General features: G+C 43.1%; 1 protein-coding gene and 1 long non-coding RNA gene across 2 annotated transcripts in view; one reads left to right on the plus strand and one right to left on the minus strand.

Annotated features, from left to right (window-relative positions):
* Window positions 1-24,563, minus strand: part of LOC103594258 (chromosome unknown open reading frame, human C9orf3) — a 276,533-nt gene that overhangs the window by 145,806 nt on the left and 106,164 nt on the right. The window contains exon 5 of the mRNA XM_008577458.1: window positions 268-457. Within this exon, the coding sequence (XP_008575680.1) occupies window positions 268-457 (190 nt within the window). The remainder of the gene's footprint in view (window positions 1-267; window positions 458-24,563) is intronic.
* LOC103594253 lies at window positions 9,827-12,957 on the plus strand. The gene is made up of 3 exons (XR_550836.1): window positions 9,827-9,936; window positions 11,236-11,389; window positions 12,876-12,957. It is a non-coding gene; the product is annotated as an uncharacterized LOC103594253 (long non-coding RNA).

A 24,563-nucleotide genomic window follows, 5' to 3' on the forward strand; every position in this document is an offset into this window, starting at 1 on the left:
AGCTCGCTCCTCACCGCTCCCTGCAGGGCCCACTTTCCTTCACAGTACTCTTCACCACCTGACATCTTATACATTCACCTGTCTGTCTGTCTTCTCTCTCCCGTCTCCAGACTATGGATTCTGCAACAGCAGGGGCTTCCCTCTCTTATGTATAAAGCTATCTCCACTGCAAAAATCATGCCTAGAACATATCTGTTGAATGAACAAATGACTAGAAATAGAACTTGACTCTGGACAGTGAAATGCTTAGGATCACTTTAAACCCACCTGCTGCGCCTCAGCCCAGATCACGTCTTCCAAGTGAGTGGCGAAGCCTTCACTCAGCCACTCCTCGGTCCAGTCGCGGGCCCCGATGGCTAGGCCAAACCAGGCGTGAGCAATTTCATGGCAGAGACGGGTCCCACAGAGATGGCTCATTCCTGTCAAGGTGCTCTGAGAGAGGAAGATGATGTGTGGGCTGTGGATAATGGGGGGGAAAAAGGGAGTCTTGTTAGAGCCTGTCTTCATGACTACCCCACGGGGCGACTTTCTCAGCCTACGAGCCTGTTATTATCATGTGCATGCTAGATCCTGACCGACAGGCTTGCAGCTGAGATGCTTTCAGACAAATAAAGTGGCAGTTTATGTTTCTGGCAGCGGTTCAGGTTGCTGTTTCTGCCAAGCAGTTGTCTCCGTCCTCAAACGGCTGTTACCTGTAATAAGTAACCTGCACCAACATTTTACACTGAAAAAATTACAAGGCAATGGAAGCATTTACTCTGAAATCTGGACTGTAAAAGAAGAGCAGGTGTGAGAATGCGAAGCCCATGCTGTCAGGAAAGTGATCAAAGACCCTTCAGCCGAAAATCCAAGCAGCTTACAAACAAATTGAGAAGTCATGCAGAAGGACAGGAAAAGCCAAGAAGAATGCAACCCCAAATTTTCCAGTTCACACTGGGGCTGTTTACACAGTTAACACAAACAGGTGCTGTGGATGGGTGAGGTTTTCAAGAGAGCTGGATAAAGGCAGAGGCTCTGCAAGGCAAAGATTTTCAGTGGGAACTGTAGGTGCTTATAGATTTACACAACATCACAAAACTGTGCTGAGCAAGAGAAGGAAGTTAACACACCCAGGTGTGCAAACGGCCCCAGGGCTGCACCAGACGGGGAGATTTACCTAATCTCCTTTTCCATACCCCGTTTTAAAACCCTGTTTTACTGTGATTAAAGTTGCATAGATATGGTGGGACAAAGGGGGGCTGAGGAAAGACAGCAAATCGAATACCTCCTATGCTTCCACACTCGCAGTTTATCATTCATCCAGGACTTGTTTATAGTCTTCCTAGAGAAGAATCCGCTCTTGAAAAACCTCTCCTCCATCAACTGAACAAACACAGTTGTGAAACCTTCCAATAAGAAACTGTACATGCCAGTTCCTTCTTTCAAATGCCATTTGTTTGCCGTCCTGTTGGCTCTGCACAAGCCAAGACTGCTCGCGGATTTCTCTTCCGCCCCCACGGCCACCATTAGCAAAACCACCTATCTTTCCCTTGCACAACATCACCCATTCAGCTCAGAGAGCTAGACTGCAGCGGCGGAGTCACGTCTGCCAACACAGACACTTTCACATGAAATGACGACAGGGCAGGCTCGCAAATGAGAAGCATCTACTGGGCTCCCTGAAGAATCCACCAGAAACCCCAGAAAATAAAAGTGGAGTTGGGGCATTTAGGAAAAAGGGGTGCAATGCCACAGGCCCCAGCAGTAGCACAAAGCTCCAACTCAGAAAACATATAGGGAGGGAGCAAGGGACTGGGAGGCGCAGGAGCTAAACCTCCCCATGCTGGGAAAGTCACCCTGTTGAGAAGACAAACCATTCAACCTGGCATTTTCAAGTAAATGACCCCTGGCTCTGGCATGTGCAGTGCTACAAAGAAAAGCCACAGAAATGTACCGAGTAAATAACATTCCAGACATACTGCTGGCAGCAGTTCACCCTTTGGCTAAAACAAAACAGAAGTAACTCCAGGCCTCATAAACAGGCTCAAAGACCAGCCCACATGGGAAGGGTCCACCAGCCGGAGAGGGCCAGACGAGCGCACATTGTTAGAGAAACTGGGTGGCTGACTGTCCACCGCAGCCAGGAAGTGTCTACAAGTGATAGCTGTGAAATGGCAGAAAGACTGTTGATGAAGAAAAAGCCTCCACTGTCTGGGTGACCTGCCGTTTCTGTCCCAGGGCGGAAGCCTAGCCAAGGCCCATTTATGCAAATGTAAAAGTCTGCAAGGGACTGAAGGAGCGCACAAAAAGCAGCCGTGTGGGGGGTGGCATTTCATTTTCCTGCCCTTTAATGTTTTGCCCTTGGGCAGCTGCTGTCGTCTCCAGCAGACTCCTCCCCACCCTCCAGTACCCTGCAGACAACACCCCAGCCTCAGTGCATCTTGGCTGGGCTCTGGACAGACCCTAGTTTTGCTGGAATTCAACCTAAATTCCCACTTCCCCATCCTCAATCCTTTCTTCTGAGCCAGGGATAAATGTATTTCCTACTGTCCTGTGAGGGAGACTGAAGCTTAAACATCCTCCTTGGTAGGAAGGAAGGGCGTCTGACTTGATATAAATAACACTATTATCAGTGGAAAACATGACCTCCTCCCTGAAAAGCAATTTGCTGGTTGGTGACTTGACTCTTAAACCCTCCAGCAGCCTGTTTTGCCCTCAAAAGCTGGGATTTACCTACTGGATGCTCTGGGGCTATTTCCCTATAAAGGAAATGGCTGCTGTCTTAAAACTAAATTGAAAACACAGAGTGAGGTTTTGATAACCTTTCTCCAGGGCTGTTAAAATTCCGACATAAAAGGAAAATAGAATATTCTCTCAAGAATTTTCTTTCCCTCCTTTAGACCCAAAATGTCATGATTTCTCCTGTTGGGTTCCCAGCCAGAACAAGGCCCTCACCAGATGTGCCCCCTGGACTGTGGACTTCCCAGCCTCCAAAACTGTAAAAAATAAATTTATTTCTTTATTAAAAAAAAAAATTCTCATGTTAAGTAGACTTTTTAAACTTTTTTAAAAACTGCTTTTCTACAACAGTGAGTCAAGAAAAGTATAATAATGTTCTTAAGCTCACTTCAAGTAACAGTAAATACTCCTTTACCAACAGATAGTCTATCTCATGTCCGTCCACCTTCAAAACAGAATGAGCTTTTATAATTTTCTGCTCCTACCTTAACCTTGATTTGTAAGGCTCACCCCCGGGCTCCTCACACATCCTTCTTTCTCAGAATCTCATTCACGCTCCGGACCAGCCAGCAATGGTCGGTCTTCACTCTGATGAGGACCACTGGAAAAGGGGGTTTCTTTTTTTCCCCCCAAAAGGGTCTGTGTCAACTGCCTGTGCAAATGCCAGACTGCCGATTTGTCATCATTACAGAGGATGGAAAATAATCACCTCGTGACATCTTCATCCTAAAAACGTCTTTGTTTTGTTTTTTTAAATGTCACAGAGTTTATCACTTTTCCCAAGTGGGAGAAGGGCAGAAGAGGGACATGCTCAGTCTGAGAAACACAGGCCTCCTGTTTGCATTCTGCACGTCAGAATGGTGCAGAGCCCCACAGGCCGGCGCCGTCATTCGCTCCCTGGAGACCACCTGCGGGGCTGCCTCCTCCACCAAGGCCAAGCATATAGCATGTCTGCCGCCTTGCCCCTCGAGATAAAAACATCATGTCTGTTCTGAAAACAGTTTCTGGAGACTGTTCCTTTACTCTAGCTACCCACCCTGATGAGAGTGCTGTGCCCGTTAATTTAAAACATGCTTGTAGCAGAGGAGGAAGGAACGCCTTCATTACTCCCAGGAGCTGCTCCGATCCTTCAGGAGGAATTCAATTTGGAACGGAAATGGAGAATTTCATCAGATCTTAAGTAGGAGCTGGTGCTTGATTTATTTCTGCTTTTTCCAGGGAGACCTGACCAGCGTGGCCCATCTTGCTGCTCAGGAAGCGATCCAGCACTTAGCGGCTCCGCTAGATGCTGCTGCCACAGCAGGTCACAGCAGGCTGCATGGGGGGCAGGGCGGGGTGCGCACCCAGAAGACAGGAAATTACTTTGGGTTAAGGATAAGAAGGGCCCCCAGGCCACGACTCCCATTATAATGGAGCAGATCCCAATTCCCCTCAAAGCAAATTCACTTTTCATACAGATCCGTGGGAGGTGTCATACGAACTTATATTTATCAAGGTTGAACTTCTCGCGGGTTCAGCATTTTTCATAATTTCAGCAGTATGTGGAGCCCAATGTCCCAGGAGAGAGAGGAAGAACCAGTGAAGAGGGATCTCAGGCTGCTGTCCCTCCAAGGCCCAACTGGATTGTTTTAAGGGTCTTAGAATCATGTGAAAGCAACTTGCTTGTGTGACTTAACTGTTCATTTAATTTGGACAACCAAAACACAGATGGATGTAGCTGGGGCGATCTGAAAGGGAGTTTGCAGCCTCATTCCCCTCCCTTAGGTTCCTAACACGTCCCCTCTTTTCTTGGTAAGGTGTGAGGTGACTCATGCCAGCACTGCAAGAGATGCATTTACAAATCAAGTGCTCAGGTCCTGCCCTTTCACCTGCTAAATGGAATCCCTGACCCTCTTTTCCAAATGCAGTGTAATGTAAGGATGCATCTGTGGTCTCAAGGGCCAAGGGGTGGCCCAGACGACCCGGCAGGACCCTCCTCCCCTCCAGCTCTGGGACTGCTCAGAAGGGAACAGTTGTCTTCCATCTTCCTCAGCTGGCATCCACCGTAGTCACACCGTATAATCTCTGAACTGGAGGCTTAGGAGATGAGGGAGTATTTTTTAAGAGATTTTCAGTAGCTTAAGATGAAAACCAGTTCTAAAAACTTGAAGAAAACTTTCTACATCTAATCGATGTTTAAAGGGATCTAGGCTACAGAGAAAAGGATAACGTTAGTTAATATAAATTTTCTTTTTAAAAAGTCTGAAGAACAAATGGTAAAACATCTACTCATTCACCTAAATGAATTTTGGCTCAAACTGCCAACATGACTATGGCAGAGAGTGACTGAGGGGAGCCCCTGGGCCACATTCCTTAGTTGTACCCCAAACAGTCTCCTTCTAGAGACTCGTATTGCTTGAGTGTTTGCTATGTGCTAGGCACTGTTTTACGTATGTCATCTCATTTACTCTACCCCACCACCTCAGGAGATAACATTTATTATTATCGCATTTTACAGATGATGAAAGTGAGGCAAGGAGAGGCAAAGTGACTGGCTCAAGGTCACACAGCTGGCAAGTAAAGGAGCTGGTGTTTGAACGTATGCAGTCTCGACTTTGAAGTCTCACGGTGACCCACTCTGCCCAAGACCACTGGGTTTAGAGGGCTCCCATCCCTCTATGCCAGCTCAAGCCTACTGGTGCAATGATCATGGCCGTCCCATGAGCTCTGTCTTCAGAGTCCACCAAAGGGAAGCCACTGGCCCTGTTCTGGAACCTCTGTTCCCTAAATCTACATCACAGCCAGAACTGGCCCAAGGGTGCCAGGCCTATTGATCAGCAAAGCTTCAGCCACCTCCTGGTGAGAAGGGTAGGGAAGGAGGAAAAGGGGCCACGGGGGCATCACTACTCCACTGTTGATGCCCCCAAACTGCCTAAATTCCCAAACTCAATGCCTCTGTCTTCATAACCCTGTCCTATGGTGGGAATCCCTAGTGGGTTACAAGGAGATGCTTTAGACAAGCAGGTGCAAGGGTGCTTAGGTAAGTCCCCGATGTATGATGCCAGAACCCTGGGAAGGGCGACATGCCAGCCTGTCTCTCCCTGGCCTCTGCCTCTCACTTATTTTTGCTAAAGACTGTATTCTTTTCAAGTAGAGAAGTTTTAAAGCAGGTTACAAACTCAAAGAGTGCTACAGGAGCCAAGAAGATAACAAAATGAGGGCTGTAGACAAGAAGATGGGAGATGCAGATAAGGAGATGGGGAAGCAGATGAGGAAATGAGGGAAGAAGACAGGAGATGAGGAAGAAGAGGAGGAGATGGGAGAAGAAGAAAAGAGGAGGCGGCAGACAGCGAGAGGAGGAGAGTGGACATAGATAACACGAGGACGGAGACAGATACCGCAGAAGCAGAGAGCAGAAGGAAGGAAGGAGAAACCCAGCCAGAGAGGTGGCTGACGTGAAGAAGGAAGTAGGCAGTGAGATTGGGGAGTGGACGTGATAACACAGGGACAACGACGACTCCATGAGGAAAGTACGCATCGATTTTAGAAATGCCGAGGCATAGAAGCGGCAAGTTCATAGTTTCTGTTTTATCTTAGGAGCAGAGGTGTATGGTGCTCGTGGAGACAGGGAAAGGCTCTAACATGGAGTGCAGATGACAGTGGGGACGGGACAGGGGGTCTGGGGACACCAGAGCATTGCTGGCAGTCTCACAATTTGGTTTAGTGTCGGCCTGCTGCTAACTGGAAAAACAACAGTGCAGCAACGACAAAACAAAGAGATCACCTTGACTAGAAAACCCAGAGAACACCTTGGGCTCAGCGGCAGCTCTGCAGATGCACAGAGTGCTTAGCTATTGATGAGCAGAGTGCAGACAGCTGCGGAGAGCGCATTGGGCTCATGCAAAAAGCTCAGTAAAGCTGCAAGTGGATGTCTCAGGTTTAAAAGCTAACGAACCACAGGCAAAAACAGTATTTGACTGAATTTTCCAACTAGATTTGGACTCCTTTCTCTCTCTGAATCTTAAAAGTACAAGTTCTGGATTCTGATAGATGAGGACAATGAAATAACTTTTTTTTGGAGTTACTGAACATTCTGGTGACTATACGTCTTGGATACCAGGGACACACCGATACCCACAAATATTTATTGTAGCTGAACACACCTTTTGAATCATCTCTAAATTACTTATGAACTGAAAGCTGTGCATTTTCTGCAGATCTGGAGAACTCTTCTGGTAAGTAATTACCAATCAAAACATGCTGGCTGCCTCCCTGGAGCATGTGGACAACAAATGTGGTCCTCTGCACTCCCTCAGCTCCCCCGCCCCCAGCGCCGTCCTCCCAACAAGCGCAACGGTTTGCTCCCATAAAAAGAGCTGATAAAATTAGCCTCCACTGTGATGCACGGAAAACCTTTATTTAATAAAATAATGCATTTTGCTTCATTCCCAGGACAGCAATAAAATGGTGCAACTGCGAACCATAATAGTTCATCCAGTTGGTTTTCACTGCGTGTACAAGGGTTTGTTGTTTGTGGCCATGTGGAAGCTTGGAAAGCTGCTTCATGAAGGAACACATTTGGGCGGCCTGCAACCACCCTCGGCAAGAACGGTTTGGTTCCTGGTTTCCTTTGAATACACTCTTTGGATACACAAATCAAGTCTTCCCACGTTCCTTGTCTAGAAAAAGAAGTTGTGGGGATTTCCCAAAGAGTACTCAGAAATTTAATGGGTGAGGGAGACATCAGTCATTTCCTCAACTGAGAACAGCATCCAAGTCCCCAGTCAGGCACACTGGGAACCTGAAAACCCAAGACGTAGTCAAAGCCATGCTGCTAAGCTGGGCCGCGGAGGCTCGCGTCAAGCACACAGGCACTGCAGACTGACAGCGTTCTGGAACCAGAATGTCGGTGTGGAAGAAAGCACAGGTTTCCCCTGCCAGATGGCCACACTGTCAACTAAATTTCAGAGCAGGAGGTTACTTTGGGTAGGAGCAAGCACCAGAGCTGACTTGCAGAGTAAGGCCTAGAATCAGTTCTGTACTAAATCAAAGTTAGGTTCAGGCAAAGAGAATTGAAGGAAGATGAGTACACATACTCCCTGACAGTTGGTAGTGGCATTGGTGAGAAAGACGATGACAGAAGAGAAAGAGAAGAAAGATAAAATGACACTACTAAACACTTAGGTATTGCTTACTTCTGCCAGGCAAAGTTCTAAGTACTTTATGTTCACCAACTCCATCAACTCTAACAATAACCCCATGAGGAAGAAATTATTATTGTACCCATTCCACACATAAGTAAACTAAGCCACAGAGAAGTTACATCACTTGCCTAAGATCCCATCGTTAGTAGGTCTCAGAGCTGGTTCAAACACACCAAGCCTCGCTCCCATTCATGTTTTTTCACTCAATCAACAATGGCGTGTATCAGAATCATCTGGAGGTAGGGTTGCTAGATTAAAAACAGCACACTCAGTTAAACTTGAATTTCAGATAAAGATCGAATAACTTTTTAGTGTATGTTCCATGCAATATTTGCTAAATCTGACAATCCTTCATGAAGGGCTTGTTAAAATAGAACATTGTGTCTCACCTCCAGAGAATCTCATTTGGTAAGCCTGAGTGGGGCCTTCACAGAAATCTGCATTTCTATGAAGTTCCCACATGATGCTGATCTTGCTGGTGTAAGGACCATACTCTGAGAGGTATTGATCCATACTGTGGTGGCCTCATAGCATTAACTTCAAAAGAAAATTGCCAACATTTGTAAGTGGGAAGATTTTACCTAGAAATCCAGACTCTCAAATTATATTGAAAATTTGAAAGATCTGGCCACACATTATTATGTAGCAACGGTGACTAAATAGCAGCTGGCCCTTTTGGAGGGGGCTTGGATCCTCAAGTTTGCCATGGTCCCCACCACAATCTCCTACCTCCTCACCAGGGACTGAGTCCACTTGTCATTTATAATCATCTGTGTGCTTTTTTTTTTTTCTCATAGCAGGATTAAGGGAAAAATGCAAAAATTTTTATATCTACATCTTCATCAAAAATAGACAGAGAGGGCCGAGCCCGTGGCACACTCGGGAGAGTGCGGCTCTGGGAGCGCAGCAGCGCTCCCACCGCGGGTTCGGATCCTATATAGGGATGACGGTGCGCTCACAGTGCTCACTGGCTGAGCGCGGTGCGGCCGGTCTCAAAAAGGACAAAAAAAAAAAAAAAGAAAATAATTAGAATTGAATCATCCAAATATTTAAAAAGAACTAAAATGGCCAGTATTGGCAAGAATGAAAGAATGAGAATCTCTCATATACTATTGAAACATTTACCAGTAAAACTTTTAGAAGGTAATCTTGGGGAAATGAGCCTCTTTAAGAAGTAGGCACAGAATGAGCAATGAAAATGTGTGGGAACAGAAACAAATAATATATAGCAGAGAAGTTTAGTGAGGTTTGATGATTTGGAGATCATGGAAAGAAAATGGGACATAATTCCCCCAGCATTGAGTTGTGACAACACATGTAAGATGTTGCCAACCAGGGAAACTCAGTGCTCAGGGTTGTTACTCCTGGCTCACATCAGCACCTCCTGATCTTTGAAAAACCCTTCCCTGAGTGTTAGAAGTGATACCCAGGAATGAATGGAGTATGAGAAATGGGAAAAGACTCAAAAAGTTTGGGCAGCAAAGGAAGGGAAAAAAACTTGTCTTCATTTGTCTAGTTTAAAATATTCATAATTTACAATGCAACAACTTTCCACTTAAGAAATGTTTTTAATTCCTTGTGTGTTTTTCTGTTTTAATCTCTGAAGATAGGGAAAGTCTATTTTTCTGCTGATGCTATTATGAAATAGTAATGCTTATTAAGTGATTAAGCAATTTCTGGTGTCACTTTATTGCCTTCCACCAGATGGACCTCTTTTGACTTTTTTTTTCCTCAAGTTCTCATCTTCTTTTTGTTAAACTATTTCCTCCATATATTTCCTCTCTTTTTTCAGCTTTCTCTTTCTCATTTATTTAGACTTTCTGATTTGTCAAAACTAAAGAGGTTACTTAAATTTAGATTGAAACACTGGAAAAGTTGGCAGGCATTGGAAGTATAGTACTTTTAAATTTCTCATTTATCCCTAGGAATAATATAAAAAAACAACAGTGTGAAGCCATTGTTGGTGCCCAGTGTGGCAATGCAGTGTTAAGAGGAGCCCATGTCTATGTTCCAGGAATTGTGTCAGCTTCAAAATGTAAGTATATGGTTTAGGTTTCTCTTTAAAGATTCTCTAAAATTTATGTGCATTATGAAATGGAATATTTATTAAATTATCACTCATATATATTTTAAATGTACCCATGTGAGATATTTTCCAAGCTTTGCATTTGTTATAGGCAGTGAGGATGTTATCTGGTAAGGACTAACAAATTAGGCATCCATATAAGGTATTCTGCCTATCCTTTTCTTTCCTTATAAGGATGTATGGGATGTTTGTTTAGGGGATCATTACTGATAAATAGAGTGTAAGATGTCAGTATAATTCTGTTTTGTATTCTTGACTGTGTTGCCCTCAGTCTGCTTTCGTGTCATTTGTGAGGGTAACATCCAGAACCTGGAATCTGAACATGGGGATGAAACTCAGTGTTCTTAATGTACTCACCTGGTTGACAGCATATTGCATATGATTAGTAAGTTAGTCACTGTGGTTCAGTGGTGTCTTATTGGCCTTGAAATCATTGCAGACTTATTTGGTCTCTGGGTTTCAGTTATCTTGTCCATGAAGTAAATAAATCGATCTGCAGAATTTGGCAAACTATGCTGACCAAGTCTGGCCCATGCCTAGTTTTGTATGGCCCATAAGCTAAGAATGTTTTTTTCACTAAGAATGGTTTTTCCATTTTTAAAATGTAAAAACAAATACAGGGAAGAATATGTCATAAAAACCTTATATGGCTACAAGGCCTAAAATATTTATGTTGACCCCTGATCTACATGCTTAAGTCCTTCTAGCTCTAGTTAATAGGCTACTCACTACTATTGTCAGGTAATAGGCTTAACAAATTTATAAGAGGTCTTCAAATGTTTTTTGGAAGTTGAATACAATTTCCTATTATTGATATCACTGGAATTTTTTTACTGAAAATAATTTCATGAAGTGTCTACAAAAACTAGATTTAATCAAGCATATAAATCAACTCTGTACGCTACAGTTTAAAGGTATTCTAAGTACGTTAGTTTTTGGGAAATAATTTATAAAGAAGATGTCCTTCCTTCTCTTCTCAGCTAAATATTTCCAGTTGAGATAGAATGTTTTGAAGACTATTCTATTTTTTTTTGTCATGGAAAAATTTTTCAATTAGATTTATTGTTAGGAGTTATTTAATAGTCAAAAGTCAGATTTTCTATTAAGGATTATATTGAGATAATAAACCAGTTTGAACTGTTTCATGTCTGCTATTGATGCCCCTAGAGATTCACAGTGTAGCTTAAAGAATTTTCAGTATTCTGCCTAAGTAGAGATCTGTATAATCTGATTTTCTTCTTTCTCTAGTTATGAAAGCAGGAGATGCTATTTCCATATATTCTGATATTAAAGGAAAATGTAAGAAAGGAGCCAAAGAATTCAATGGAACAAAAGTATTTCTTGGAAATGGGATTTCTGAACTGAGCCGCAAAGAAATCTTCAACGGGCTACCTGAACTGAAGTATGTCATCAAGTCTTATGGGAAATAAGCATCCTTTTTTGGTTCAAAGAAAAAAACAGTGTAAAATGTGTCTAGTTGAATTATATAAATAATTTTTTCTTGGTATATATTCAACTGGAAAAAAATTTGTTTAACCTATATTTCTATGATTTTTGGAGAAAGTGCTTTTAAGTCAAAAAGGGCAAATGGTCAGATTTAAGAGCCCAAGTAAGCAATCACACTGTAATTATCAAATAATTTTATTTGTCCTTTTGAATTTTCTTGATTTGAAAATTTTTGTGTCTTTGTAAAACAATGCTCATCTTGAGAAAGAATGAATTAGATGACCTATCCAGATCTTTTTTAACATTCTGATTCTGTGAAAGAAGAGTCTATGATTTCAGTATGTTAAAAATTAAAAAAATTAAATTAAAATTTCCTCAGAAAGCCAGCACTCACATGAATATTTATGTGCAAAAATGAATGTTTGGGTTTGTTCAAACCAAACTAAAATATATTTAGGTCTAAATCATCTCTGGTTTCTAGTGTACCTAAATAAATTTAATCCAAGTGAGCTAACTAGCCAGCCCTACCATGCTGTTTCTGAGGCCTGTATCCTTGTTCTTTCTACTTTGTCTCTCTTCTTTGCTTGTACCCTTATACCTGGTTTAAATCCTGATTCTTATCCTTGACTTTGTAATTAGACTGTACTCTTTTCTGTGCCTGTCGAATCCTTAGAACACTGCTTTGATTTATTCTTTTTCTTTCTCCCTCTGGTTTGGCCTGATATCTCAGGCCATGCTTGGCTAGCTCCAACCGTGTTTGTGTGTTCTCTCTACCCTTTGATAGTCTCTGAAAATCTCTCTCAAATTTCGATGTTTGTGTTTATGAATCACTATTCACTTTGCCATCCTGGGTCCTGGCCCTTCCTGCTCTGATCAGTTTCACTGCCACTCATAAAATGGGACAGAGGTGGAAAAGGTCATCTTGGGATTCTGTCAGTACCAGGCAATTATTCTATAAAAAACGAGAGAAGAGCAGTATGGTGCGTTTGTCATTGCTCAGCATTAGCATGATTCTAAATATTTTTCCATTTTTCATGAAAGTACCTAGCAGAGTTCCTTGCAGACTGAATCATTCACAAAATGTTTGTTGAATGGAAAGGCTAATAACAGTGATCATAAATCTGTTACCAGAAAAATTAGCATGAATCAATAAAGAGTCAGGTGTTCTTTGCTTATTAGTCTGTTCAAATCTCTAAAGAAACTCATTTGTGCCTAAATGAAAAGTTTGGTAACTTTATCCATCTTAGTTTTGATGGCTTCCTACTCTACTACAGGTACGAATTCAAAAACAATTCACAGGACTGTTCTATTTTGGTGTTGAAAAAGCAAGTTTTAAGAAGGCAGAGTATCTTGTATTTGACATACTTGAGTATGTTCCTAGAAATGTAGTTTGTACAGACTGTGTAATTTATAAGACTAATGTTAGATTTCCTGTTTTTCAGAGGTATAGGTATAAGAATGACAGAACCAGTATATCTCAGCCCGTCATTTGATAATGTACTGCCCAGTTACCTATTTTTACAGGTAAGTATTTATAAACGTAAAATATTTAGTAACATTGAAACTTGTATCAGTGAATTATTTGTAATCTAAGGTCTTTTGTTTTTTTGGTTTTTACTTCTGTTAACATTTTTTTGTCTATTTATATATATTCTGATTTACCTTTGGGTAAGAAGTAAGATGAAATATAAGCATCTTTCTTTTTCTCAGTTGAACTACTTTTTCTCTCCTTTGTGCAAAGGCGATTTAATAATTTATTAAAATTACTACTTTTGGGGCCGACCCGTGGCTCACTCGGGAGAGTGTGGTGCTGATAACACCAAGGCCACGGGTTCNTAGCAGCTGGCCCTTTTGGAGGGGGCTTGGATCCTCAAGTTTGCCATGGTCCCCACCACAATCTCCTACCTCCTCACCAGGGACTGAGTCCACTTGTCATTTATAATCATCTGTGTGCTTTTTTTTTTTTCTCATAGCAGGATTAAGGGAAAAATGCAAAAATTTTTATATCTACATCTTCATCAAAAATAGACAGAGAGGGCCGAGCCCGTGGCACACTCGGGAGAGTGCGGCTCTGGGAGCGCAGCAGCGCTCCCACCACGGGTTCGGATCCTATATAGGGATGATCGGTTCGCTCCCAGCGCTCACTGGCGGAGCGCGGTGCGGCCAATCTCAAAAAAAAAGGACAAAAAAAAAAAATAGAGAAGATCAACTGTCCCTTCGAGTATGCTCTACCCCATTCACTAATTTACATTTGCTACCTGACCTCTTTAAGGCATTTGGATTTACCTCTTGTTTAGCTTTTCTTGTGAAAAATTCTATCTACCTTGTTTATGAATATAAAGTGATTTAGCAAACTCTCGCTTCATGGAGAGAGTGAAGACACAAACTTCAGCCTAGTTCAGATCAGTCACTACAAATTTCATATTACTAAGTGTGGAATTAACTAGGTATACTGCATTTTTGAAATCCAAACACAGTTTCATTAGTACTAGCCACTAATGTCTTATAACAAAGACAGAGTTAACTAAGCAAATAACTGGCGCGTCTATTTAAAGTGTAAATAGAAGAAAAGTTCATGAATTAAATGAGTGAATCCACTGACTGTTCTCCCTTGGCTGTAAAGGAGCATTCAGCTGCCACAACGTCCACCAGCACCTTTGTTAAAAGGATTAGTCGGCTCCAGTTATCTCTACTGGGTCAGAGATCTTCTCAGTGGTCTCTCACAAAGTAAATGTCTCTCTAAATTTTTGAAAGTACTCATCTGTATTGATAAGTGCCATTAAAGATAAGGGATCACCTGGCAATTGGGGATTCCTAAATAATCAAGCCTTTAAGAACAGTAGCCATATTCCCTACTCTAACATGACTCCACGGACAGACCAATGCCGCATGCTTGTCAAGATTAAGGGACAATACACCTCATATTTTCCAGGGTGGTTCTAGAAAGTACAGAACAGGTGGCCATTCTCAGAGGATTTCAACTTAACAGCATTTCCCTTTAAAAGGTAATAAAACTCACCAGAAGCAAAAATAAACAAATAAAAGGTTTGGCTCTCCAAAGTCTCCTGGTTTTAACTAACCTTTTCATTTAAAGTTATGAGCCTGTATATTTTCTCTCAAAATGGAATGCATCAGGTTTATTGGATATATATATAGTAAATCCCACTTCTCCCATGGTTCCCTTGATTCATCATTCCTTGGATGGGTTCACCATGGTGAAAGCATGGGTAAGGATCATAGAAATTCCTTTCTTTCTAAATAACTCTTCCTGCCTATGTCCCCATTCCTGGTTGGTTGTCTTCTTGTCATTGAAATGCACTTGGATCCACTTGGGATGTGTTCAGCTACAAGTAACAGAAAATTCAAGTAGCACTGGCCTGGCCTACACAGAGGAGGCTTTCTCCTTTCTCATAACAAGGCCTCTGGGGGAGGGCAGTTGATGGACAGCTGCAGTGGCTCACCAACACAGGTGCAGGTGGAGGTCTTTCTCTCTTCCCACTCTTTGTCCTTACCATGATCATGTCTGTCCCCATGCTTGCCACCTTGTGGTCAACGAGGTGGCCACCGCCGCATCAGGTATCACTTTCATGTTCAATATAGAAAAAATCTACAGGCGCTGTGCCAGCAACATCGATCCTTTTCATCAGGAAAGCAAAACTTTTCCTAGAAAGCCCACAGGTGACCTCCATTCATCAGTTACCTGTAGCTACAAAGCACCATGGAAAGTCAAGGACGGACAAGGACCTGGGTCCCATGGGTCAGCCCTGGCACCCTTGTGCAGCTCTCCTTCCTATAAATAGTAGAAAGTCATTCCTCGTGTCATCGTTTAGTATGTGAATACTTTAGGACAGGATAATACACTAAAATAACTCACACCAAAGTCCTAGTAGCATATAATGTTACATCTTTCTAGATAAGAGACATTCTGAACATGGGGCTGGGGGATGGGCAAGTAAGCATACTTCAAAGACACCTTCTGCATATTTCCCAACACAACCTCATGCTGGCTGGCATCTGAACTTTCATTTCACCTTCCTACCCTTCACACACAACCAAAAGCCTATTAAAGCTACTGGCAGTACTATACATTACTGCAGTTTTTAAGAACTTGGGCTTTGGGGACAGAGCTTTGGGTTCTACTCCTGACTCTCCCACTTACCAGCTGCATCACTGTATTAGTTTTCTAGGGCTGCTGTAACAAATTACCACAAACTTAGTGGCTTAAAACAAAACAAATTTATTATTTTCCAGTGGGTCAAAAGTCTGGCAAAGGTTTCACTGGGCTAAAACCTGTGCTGCTTCAAGTCAGAACACTAGTCCTTCTGTGTGTGTCCGGTGAGAGGTGACTGGAGGGGGGCACAGGGGCCTCAGGGGTGCTGGTCAATCAACGGCAAGACCCTTGGGGGTCTTGGTCAGGGCTCTAGCTGTAGAGGTGTGTTCACTTTGTGAACAGTCAGTGAGTTGTGCACTTAGGGGCGTACACTTTTCTGCAGGCATTATATTGCAATGAAAGCTAACAACAGACAGACAGACAGACAGACAGATACTCTAGTTGTCCATCTTCTCCATGGAGAAATGGAGGCAAAGATTAAGCCAGAGCCCTGTCAGTAGGGTTAAAAATGAGACCTGAGACTGGGCAGCTTACCCCCTAGTCCTTCAAGCTTAATTTATTAAAAGCCAATTTCCACTCATATTTTAAATCTCCTGAGGAAAAGTTTTCTTTTTAAATTTGCTTTTGCCTTAGAGTCACATTTCTACTGCAAGTGAAACGTACCTTGTGTACGTCAGACACACCTGTGAAAACAGAACTGAGCCTGTCATATATCCATGTCTGCTTCATTTTCTTTTAGACACAGTAAAAAACATGCCACGACAATAAACCCCTTTTCATCCTGGCCAGCAGGAAAATTACGTTATGACTGAAATGACATCATTCAGCTACGACACTGAGCCAGTGGCTCCTCTAAGAATCTGGAGGAGGTAGTGACAGCATGGATATGAATGCTACTCAGCAGCAAATCCCACCCTTTCTAATCAGCAAATGGCTTTTTTATTGCCATGACATTTTGAAAATGATATTGTGACAGCTACATTGTCTGAGGCCACTGATCACCCAACATCCCTTATCTCTGAAATTAACCATATTGGCTGGAGTGTCCTGTTTCAAAGCAGGGAAGACAAGGATGGGGGTAGGGACAAGCTCATTCTAGATAACTAGTTCCAAAGGGAGAAGACCAGGGGGTGGTTGAGCATCTGCCTCACCTCTATCAATTGTTTCTAAAGTGACCTCAGGTCGTAGCAGTGATAATAATAGCATATGTAATATTAATCACAGTATCTACAATAATACTCATCTCTGTAGACTATTGATACTGTCTGACATAATACTCTAGGCAAAAAACCAGCACAAACAGAACAAACGACATCATGGCAAGGCCCTGACCCTCCTTCTCCTTTTTAACTTTAAGGCTGTAATCACAGTATCTACAATAATACTCATCTCTGTAGACTATTGATACTGTCTGACATAATACAAAAAACCAGCACAAACAGAACAAACGACATCATGGCAAGGCCCTGACCCTCCTTCACCTTTTTAACTTTAAAGCTCCCCTCCTTCTCCTTTTTAACTTTAAGGCTGAACCACATGAAATTGCTTATATGTAACCATTTTCAACTTCCAGAGATGGGCAATTCCATATGGCTCATCCTAAAAGACTGCCCTCCCCCACAAGACCCTTCAACGCAGAAATGTTGGGAGCTGCCTTAAGATCTAGGGAAATGCCCATACTTATCAAGCAACAGAGAATTAGAAATGCTGCTGCCTCTCACCATATGAAAGTACAGATAACAGGTTCCAGGCAAATGATGCTTTGCTGTCCTCAGAAAGAGCTGGACCCTAAACCAGTGCCTCCTCTTGTCCTTTTCCTGCTCAATGTGAAGCCAGGTGCCTTAGGATAAATGTACATCTTCAGGTCAACAGTAAAAGCAGGAGGAGTCGCCAGAGCAGGGAGACTAGAACAGCAACCAGCCCTAACCCTTGAGGGAGGCTGAGAGCATCTGCAAATATTGTGCCACATGCTGCAAGGCCAACTGAGAGCCACCTGCAAGCCAGATGGCAGGAGGCTAGGAAGCCACTGCCGGGAAGCTGGGTTCCCAACTGGGTAGCAGGATTTCAGCTGACCTGTCTGCTGCAGGTGACTGGTCCTTGTGCACTGGAGTGAAGGGCCAGGAGAGAGACAGCACACTGTTTCAGAGCCATGCGTCATGAGGGGAGATGCATGCCGCATTTGTCTAGATAGCTGCCAGGGAGGGCTTGGGAATGAGTACAGGCTGGTTCTGATGGAGGACTAGAGGCGGGAAGGAAAGGTGAGAGCATACGGAGTACTGCCGAGGAGAAGAAAACTAATCCAGGAGAAGAAGAGTAAACCTGGAGCAGTGACAGGTGGTTTCAAAGGTCTGCTCAGATCTTGCTCACAGCAGTCCTGCTGCAATCATGCAGGGGAGATGGTCTGGGCTAAAGAGATGAGCTAACACAGAAGTGGGGAAAGGTGTAAGACTGGTTCTGGGATCCTTGGACACTCAATCCAGGAGGGATCTTGGAGGTCCCACCTTCCCTGTTCTCACATGAAAACAACAAACACCTGGCAAGCCAGCATCCTTCATACACAGGGTGGGAGCTGCCTGGATGCCACGGCTAAGTCACATCAGCCCCAAGTCTGCATGACAGTTAATTCAAAACTGTTTTATACAATCCCAGTCACATCAGAACCAACAGAGACCCCCTGCCTAAAACTGGAGACGCCTCCCAAGCTGGAAGCTTGGGGCAACTTAGGGCAGAAGTCAGTTGTGTGCCTCCCTCCGCAGCCACATTCATAAAAGCTTCTGAGAGATGTCATGCTGGATCATAGCAGCTGATATGAAGATGTTCACTCTGGTAAGACTTGGCTTTTTCTTCTACCAACAAAGGGCGTAAGGAATGTTTCAACTGTTTTTTTGTTTGTTTTTTTGGTGGTCATATACCAGTTTCACGTGGGAGGAAAATAACAATGAACAAGAAAAAGAAAACATTTCACACTATTTTCTAGGTATAAAAAATGTCATTATTTTCACAGTTGTGCAACTATAACAGTTTACCTAGTTGTTTTTAAGTTTCCTCTCACGTTCTTTCATTCACTTTTCTTAAGGCTCCAAAAATTCACCTGTGGGTTGAACACGTCCACAGAAAAAAAGCCTGGCATAAAGAAAAACTGGGTTAACGCGGGAGAGTCGATGTGTGTAACCTTAACTACAGCATGTTTACTTTTGCAAACAGTATAATGTATGAAATAAAATATTAATAGCCATTACCTCAGTTCTTCTGAGAACAGACCTGAGTCACAGTCCCTGTGTGGCGTGACTTCCACACATGCGCCTCACGGCTCATGCTAGGAGGTGAGGGAAGCCTCACAGCAGGCAAGAGCAAACCAAGTATGTTTTTATTCCATAATGTCATAGGGAACATTGTTTATTTTGGAGACCAAGTTCATTTCTCTTGAATTTACCACCTATTACACCTTTTAAGACGAATCACCTAAAAACATACAAGGAGAGAAGACAAAAATATTTTTAACTTAGGAAAATATTGGAACAAGATTAACATCTGGTATTTATCAGCAGCTAGATTTGCAATCACTCAGCTGAACTCTCTCACATTCAAAAGAACCAAAAGGGCAAAATATCTGTGCCAACGAACATATTTCCAATGCCTCAGATTTGTGTGTTACAAATGAACAGAAGGAGACTTTTAAACTTTGCGAGGATGCTGCATCCTGGGGGCTGAGGACAGGTCTGGCTTCCCCTTCTCCCTCTCTGCTTGACCACTGTCGTCTTGATAAGCTTTAGGGTTCTCAGTGGCTTAAAAACCATCTGACTGGCAGTTTTGTGGATGATTATGCAGCGGAGATGAACGAAAGAATGAGTCGAGGCCCCGTACCTGGCACACAGTAAACACACCATAAACGTTAGCCGCCTTGTCTCCTCCCCACCTCTTCCGCTCTCTCAGATTAAGTGCTTTCAGCCCAGTGTTTAGAATTGATTCTTGAAATCCTCCACGAGATAGTGTGAAGTGAACGTTCCGCTTTTATTACCGGGGGCCAAGAGGGAGGGGGGGATGGAGAATTGACTCTGTGGGGACAGGATCCTGGCACCGTCAGCGACTGGACAAAAGCTCTCCCGCCACAGCTTAGCAGCAGGACTCCTTGGCCAAATTGTTTCTTTACATGGCCTGCCACACCAAGGTGTGTGTTTTAAATCTGTGCAATAAAATTTAGTGTGGTTAAAGAGGCGACGGCGGATGCGAACCCACCCCTGGCACATGACGTCAAAAAACTAGAGGGAAACATTGGGCTTCTCTGTTCTCGAGAAGCTTCTGCTATGTTAAGCAACCTGAGAAGGAAGCTGTCTTTCCATTAAAAAACAGCCACTTTGGCAGTAGTCAGAGACAGCCTGGTATCTTATACTTCCCCTCTCAGGAAAAGTGGGGGGAAAAATTTGCATAAGTTGGAAAGGAAGAAACCCAGAGTTCAAAGAACCTCAGAGCTAGAAAGGAACTTGAAGGTCATTTAGTATAACCTCCACATCCAAAGAGCAAATTAGGAGACTAAGGCTCAGAGCAGGTTGGGGACTAATCCTTGGCCCCCAGATTTCCAGGGATGCCCACCCTCTGTACCATGCTGCTTTCACAAAGCCAACTGCCTACACCTTGGTCAGCAGCTCAGAGGGGACAGTGCCTCGCATTCCAGTCTGAGGAGGGGTTGCTTCAACAGGCTCAAGGATGGCTGGAGAGAGACTGTGTGTGTGTCCTGCTGGCACCTCTGGGGAGGCTGGTGTGAGTGTGTGTGTGTGTGTGTGTGCGCTTGTGCATGTGTAAGGGCACAAAACCAGGTGGGTCCTTCCCTCTTAGACCTTTCCCCTCAGAAAACAACCTGGTGTGTGGGCTCCGTATGAAACAGCTTTTCCTTGCTGGTCTCTGAGGCCTGGCCACACTGTCTTACAGCATACACAGAAGGGGCTCTCCTTGAGACACAGTAGCCTCATCTGAGCTGGGGACCAACCACTGGATCTCTCAGTTCCTCCATTTTCTCCACTGCAGAAAAGACCCTGAGGCAATATCTAGGGGGCTCCTGAGAAGCACTGTGCAGAAATCACAAAGCAGGCTGTCCACACCTGGCTGCAGATGTGGCTCTTCCCATGTCTTAGGGAAAGCAATCATGCCTAATTAAAAAATTCCAGTCATGCCACTCACAAAACTGCTTGTATTGTCCTTAGGAAATTAACTCTCCCATCCGTGACCTTCCAAAAAAGAAATCCTTCACTTAATAAAATGAATAGTAATATCCTTATAATTTGTAATGGTCCTTCGTATCCATTTTTTCTCTCTTTAATTGGATCTCAACATCTTTGTGAAAGTTGTGGGCTTTTGTCCCTTCAGGTAAGAAAACGGAGGCTCAGAAAGAGGAAAAGACCGCCCTGGAGAAGCAAGCTAGCATGTGACTGAGCCAGCACGCAGGCCCAGCTCTTCTTTCTGATAGCACTTGAAACATGCACATGGGGGACCAGCTCCACTTCTGTGGGTCACAAAGTGATTTCGTTCAGGGCACACATACACTGAGTCTAAGACTGGGATGGACAAACAGCACATAGCAGGACAGTGATGCTGAACCATCTGTTCATTCCGCAAATATTTACTGAGAGCCTACCAAGTGCCAGGTCCTGGGCTAGGGGCTTGGGATACATTAACAAACAAAAGAGACATGGACGGGGTCCTCATGGAGGTCACAGTCTAGCTGAGGAAGACATTCAATAAACAAAATCCTTTATTTCCTTATCAAGTAAGTCACTTTTTTCTGTATCTGGGTTCTTTCGTTGTCCCAGTAGAAAGTTGGGGTCCCATCTGGATCTACATCCACTGCACTGTCTTGTGCTCACTGGTCCTCTGCAGCACCCGCTCCCCTTCCAACGGCCCCACTCCCCACTCCCTGCAGGAATGACAGGGATGATGGATGGTTCCTCACAGCGTCTGACTGTTTCACTCTGAGTGTTGGCAGTTGTTAGTGATGGGTGTTATTATCTGATCACTGATAGATTTCATTACTTGTCGCTTTCTGTCATGGATTTTACTGGAAGTCCTGTGTGTGTAAGTGTGTTTATGTGTGTTTCCCACAGCATATTTTATGACAGATTTTAACAGGCTTGGGGCAAAAGTGAGGTGAGCAGCTCTCCAATAAGGGCTCAATGATATGTACGAGGAAGGTACATTTGAATGACAAGAATGTCCTTCCAAATGTAACTACAGAAAAGGAACAACAGAAGAACATGTCTTTTTACTGTTTTGCTTAAATTAGAATTTAAATCAAAATTATCTTTTTTTTTTTTCTTTTCTATATGCAACTCTTAATCTCTTGCCCCACAGGCTTTCTCCTCTATTTCACCTCTCTGTTATCTGGGGATTTGGGGCCATTATTTAATGCAATCCCCACACAATAACTGTGTTTATAATGTTTTAAAATCACCTGTCTTAAACAATTTGTAAGTGGAGCATAAAGAACCAAATATTTAAAGATTACTAAAAGATCACCGATTGCTCTTGAGCTTCTTATTGAGATGAACAAAATGCATTCTTTAATCAGAAAAAAAGGATGAGTGGAAGAAATCACATAAAAGCATAAGTAGCAACTCAAAAATTATTTTCTTGGATTATTTTATATTGCAGCTACACAAACTGTCGCTTTTTGTGTGTCCGTCAATAAGATATCTATTGTGCTTTTGTACAAAGAACAAAGATGCTTTTATCAATTCTCAAAAGTCTGTAGGACAAACCATTCATGCTGTCAAACCCCCTTAAACCTTTTCAGCAAATAATGAAATCCATCAGTGACAAATGTCAACATACTAATTTGTTAAATGCAAAACAAAAGCAACATTCAGACAAGGCGCTTCATTTCATGTTATATCAGCACTGCAATTTGTACCAAGTTTATGGCAACCCACGGATCATGCAATATTAAACAGGACTGTATTATAATCACTAAAATTAGAACAATAACCTCCCCTTAGCTAGAATGCTAATAGTGCAGCCAAAATACACACTATGATCCTAGCAGATTCAACTCCTTCCAAACTACTAGAAATTCTGTAAAGACACTTACTTCTAATAAAGAGTTGCTGGTATAACCCAAATATATGAATTTCAGATAAATGAGAAAAGAAATTTGAAACACAAAACTGATGTCCTAGGGAAGACTTTAGAACTCACTCGGTCCAATAAAGGCCAATCAGAGAAAAACGAAATTCTTAAAGGTATGAAACATTTCATGACAAGATCTTCTTGATTTTTATTGTTGATCATTATAAAAAGAATATTTTAACTGAGACTATCACATTACACATTTCTGACAGACCTGTTAAAAATAAAAAGCCTGAAGGAAACAAAAGGGTAGGCAATGCTGAGATACAGAGCTCTGTCTGCAGGGTGAGAGGGAGGGAGAGGACTCACAGCATAATCATCAGAGACCTAGCAGGTCTGGCACAGACTTGGGGGCCAAACATACCTGAATTCAAATCCTGACTCAAGTGCATGATAACTGTGACTTCCGGCCAATTTCTTTACCCCTCCGGGCCTCAGTTTCCTACCTTTGAAATGAAAATCACAACTACTTTGCAGGGAAGCTATAGGATTTCCAGGGCCATGTATGCAGTGTTCCATACATTTCTGGTATATGAATGTCTTGGTCAGATTTCCCTCAGATCATTTGATTTCACTTCCTTCACTTTCAGTGAGATTAATTTAGTTGGGCTTGTGGGCAACTCAACTGAAGATGCAGCCAAGAGCACCATTTGGGGCAAAAAGAAAGCCTAACTGGGTAGTTGTGGCATACAGTCATCAAATGGCAATCATAAGTGTCTTAGTGATACTGTAAAAAAGTATATCTAGCTGGATTTCTGTGCATATTCAACCAGTTCAATCATCGTACACATGCCATTTCTTTTTCTTTTTTTTTTTTTGCAGCTGGCTGGTGCAGGGATCTGAACCCATGACCTTGGGGTTATAAGGCTGCACTCTAACCAACTAAGCTAACCAGCCAGCCCCCAAAGGTGTATTCACTTTTTTGTTTTTTTGGCAGCTGGCAGGTACAGGGATCTGAACCCTTGACCTTGGTGTTGTAACTCCATGGGCTAACCAACTGAGCCAATGGGCCAGCCCCTCAATCACTGTAAAGAGATGGTGAGGATGATGCCTGCTGTGTAGGACCACAGACCTCGTCGCTACCATTTTCCGTCATAATGGGGCCTGCTGCCCTGTTGCAATCTTTAGAAGAGAAGCCAACAAGCAGAGATACTTCAAGGAACCTGAAATGCCAAAAGCTATCAAGGAAAGATAAAAAAGCTTTGAATTTTCTTCTTTCAAATCACACACACACACACACACACACACACACACACACACACACACACACAGTATACAAGGGTACTTCAAAAAGCTTATGTAAAGGGCCGGCCCGGTGGCACACTGGAGAGTGCGCTGCTTGGGAGCGCAGCGGCACTCCCGCCGAGGGTTCGGATCCCATGTGGAGACCGGTTCCCGCTCACTGGCTGAGCGCGGTGCGGGCGCAACACCGAGGGTTGCGATCCCGTTACCGGTCAGTAAAAAAAGACAAAAAAGAAAAAAAAAAAAAAAAAGCTTGTGTAAAAACAGAATTAAAAGACAATACGAATCTCTCCATGAACTTTTTGATGGCCCTCATATTTCTATCTAAGAAAATTTTAAGAAGCTGAGGATCAGAAAAGGTACCTAAATTGTGGCAAAAGAGGTAGATAAATACATCTTTGGTGAAGATAGGTCACACAAATCACTACCACTGATGTCTTGGGTAAATTGCTAATTGGGCCACTGCCACCTGCCTAAAATACCATTCCTTGCCATTTCTTTTGGACACAACACATTCATGTGCTTCTAGTCCTCAATGGGGGCATGCTGTTGGGGGAGACATTAAGCAGCTGCTGTGTTTCACTCCCACAGTGACCTGTGTTTTAGCAGTTGACCCCGCTCACCCTACCCCCACTCCAGATCTGTTTGCTGAGCTGGGACA

Source organism: Galeopterus variegatus, unplaced genomic scaffold (assembly GCF_000696425.1).
Source record: "Galeopterus variegatus unplaced genomic scaffold, G_variegatus-3.0.2 Scaffold1516, whole genome shotgun sequence".
Taxonomy (NCBI): domain Eukaryota; kingdom Metazoa; phylum Chordata; class Mammalia; order Dermoptera; family Cynocephalidae; genus Galeopterus; species Galeopterus variegatus.